The sequence below is a fragment of the Nanorana parkeri genome, unplaced genomic scaffold (genome assembly GCF_000935625.1).
Source record: "Nanorana parkeri isolate BGI_ZX_2015 unplaced genomic scaffold, ASM93562v1 scaffold905, whole genome shotgun sequence".
Taxonomy (NCBI): domain Eukaryota; kingdom Metazoa; phylum Chordata; class Amphibia; order Anura; family Dicroglossidae; genus Nanorana; species Nanorana parkeri.
This window is the reverse complement of record NW_017307173.1, coordinates 602,348-605,091: the sequence shown is the minus strand read 5'-3', so window position 1 is coordinate 605,091 and position 2,744 is coordinate 602,348. Positions and strand designations below refer to the sequence as shown.

The 2,744-nt window shown below is 42.3% G+C and overlaps 2 protein-coding genes across 2 annotated transcripts in view; both read left to right on the top strand.

The window, feature by feature from the left end:
* The window catches only part of HOXB5 (homeobox B5), a 24,543-nt gene that overhangs the window by 17,923 nt on the left and 3,876 nt on the right, over positions 1-2,744 (top strand). The gene's annotated exons all lie outside the window — the stretch shown is intronic.
* HOXB6 (homeobox B6) overlaps positions 794-2,744 on the top strand; it is a 3,194-nt gene continuing 1,243 nt past the window's right edge. The window contains exon 1 of the mRNA XM_018565977.1: positions 794-1,543. Within this exon, the coding sequence (XP_018421479.1) occupies positions 1,135-1,543 (409 nt within the window). The 5' untranslated portion in view covers positions 794-1,134. The remainder of the gene's footprint in view (positions 1,544-2,744) is intronic.

Below are 2,744 nucleotides of genomic sequence, written 5' to 3'. Positions count from 1 at the left end.
AGATAGATAGATAGATAGATAGATAGATAGATAGATAGATAGATAGATAGATAGATAGACAGACAGACAGACAGACAGATAGATAGATAGATAGATAGATAGATAGATAGATAGATAGATGGATAGATGGATAATAACGTCACACACACATATATGCACATATGCAACATACACATCTGTGTATGTATGTGAGTGTGTGTGTGTGTTTACACATGTCTATACACACGCACACACTCTCTCTCACATCATTTCGCTCCCTTTGACATATTAAGCCAATAGTTGGCAGTATTTGCCACTTGTGTTGCCAAAATAGAAATATTTCAGCCTTATTCGTCTCCCCTCCAACATATGCAATTTTCAGACCATAAATAAATATGCATGAGGAAAAGCATTAGTCCCATTTTGTGTAGATGACTTAAATTGGAGGCAGTCGATAAACCTAATTCAGCCCTTGACCTGAAAGTGAAGCCTATGTAGCCTACTCCAGCTGCCAGCAGCCGCAATCCGATAGGCAAATGCGCTCAGGTTGTGTCTACAGACCGATTGCCAGATTTCTCCGTAGAGGACTGGATCCTATATGATCGTCTGTTAGGATTGGTGAGCTTCCGTGAGATTCTTCTCTGACACCCAGGACGGTTTATAAAACAACAGCGATTTTTGAATCTTTCCAATTCACTTCATTCCCCCCCCCTCAGCAGTAAGTCATCAAGGGAAACTGGTTCAATTAGTCCTTTATATATAGGGAGCCTGTCCCATTCTGACCAGGAGATCTTTTCATAAAGCAGCAAGGAAAGCAAGTTGAGTTACAAGCATTTATTTATATGTGTAAATAGTTTTAGGCGTTTAGTGAGACGTAGTGAGGACTATTCGCTGTATTTCTGTAAAGAGGCTGGTGGTTTGATCAGAGGGTCCCTGGTGCAATAGAAGCCCCTCTAGGGTGCTATTTCGCAATCTCAGCCGCTCGCTATTGGTCAGTATGTGATCATATGCCTCTATTTCCTTCTGTCCCTCACTGGCACCCGGCCATCCCCCTTCAGCTAAAACCCAATCTCCGATAAACTACTAATAGCTAAACCACTTGGACTATAAAACACAACAAATCATAAAGCCAGGAAAGACTACAGCCTCCTCCCAATGAGTTCCTATTTTGTCAACTCCACTTTCCCGGTAACTCTGCCTGGTGGGCAGGAACCCTTCCTAGGACAGATCCCGTTATACTCCTCAAGCTATGCGGATCCTTTAAGACACTATTCTGCTGGCTATGGGGCCTCTGGAGTCCAAGAAAAGGGATATGCTTCATCCTCTTATTATCAGGCTAATGGAACATACAGTCGGACAGGCGCTTGTGACTATGGCGCAGCTGGATTTTATAGGGACAAGGAAGCTTCCTGTGCTATGTCCTCCCTGGATGAACAGCCTCAGTTCACCCATGAGCAACGCAAACCGGACTGTGCGCACAGCAAACTGCTCTATGAAGACCAGGACGACGCAAAATGCTCCACACCAGTCTACCCCTGGATGCAGAGAATGAACTCCTGTAACGGTACGTTCCCTTCACTTCTCTCTCACTTCTTCTTCCCCCGTTTACTAGAGCTAAGGCAGCCATAAATCACCCCGGCTGCAGCCAAACGTGCATGCCTGTTTGATACTATGCCATGGAGGCTCTGCAACTCTTTCCCACATGATATAGTTTGTTCCAACTTTACATTTCACTGAGATTCTGCTAAACAAAAACAAAATGACATTATTTCCACCCTTACCGGGCATACTTTTTTTATTCCACCGGTATACCCTATGTAACTTTAGTCTAGATTGTTCATACTTCTATAGTTACATCAAGACTCAGGTCTGTCACATTTTGCGCCTCTTTTTCATCCTCCTTCTCTCTCTCTCTCTACTCTCTTTCTCTTACTTTAACTCCCTCTTTTCATTTGTTTCTGTGTGTCTCTCTGGTTTTTTTTGCTCTGTCTCTTTTTCTCTCCCTCTGTTTTACTCTCTCTCTCTCTCTCTCTCTCTCTCTCTCTCTCTCTCTCTCTCTCTCTTCTTTTCTCTGTCTGTCCCTCTCTTCCTCTCTAACTTTCACACTCTCTCCCCCTCTGTTTCACTTATTCTCGCTCTCTTTCCTTTTCTCTGTCTGGCCCTCTCTTCCTCTCTAATGTCCACTCTCTCTCTCTCTTCCTCTGTTTCATGTATTGTCTCTCTCTCTTTCCCTCTCACTCTCCAACTCATCTTCTTTACCTACACATTGATATGAATAGCCATAAGCACGCTGTACATGTACATTACGTGCATTTAAAGAGATGCCTTACAATTACACACAAAGTTCAGTGTAATGAAGGAGCCCCAAGAGATAATTTAGACAAGTGACTTATCAGTTAAAAAGCATTTCCCCCACTCAGTCCAAGACTGAGGGGTCCCCACATTTCCTCACTGTATTTGTGTTTGTTTTTCCTTTCAAGGCTGGACCTGCTGCCCATTAGTCAGGATATAAAGTGCTGAATCCATTAATACACAGCTTGTGACGATCAATATATTTCATTATCACTTAAATGATCAAATCTATTATTGTAACCGCTTGGAGCAATCCGAAGAACATCTTGATCTATTGAACACCAAATATTGCTCTACACAAGCTGACAATACTCAAAATATGACACTATAATAGCAACTGCATACATTTTTGTCTTCATGTATGTGGTTATCTTTTTTTTTGCATGTGTTTGCCATATAAGAACACAGAAAAT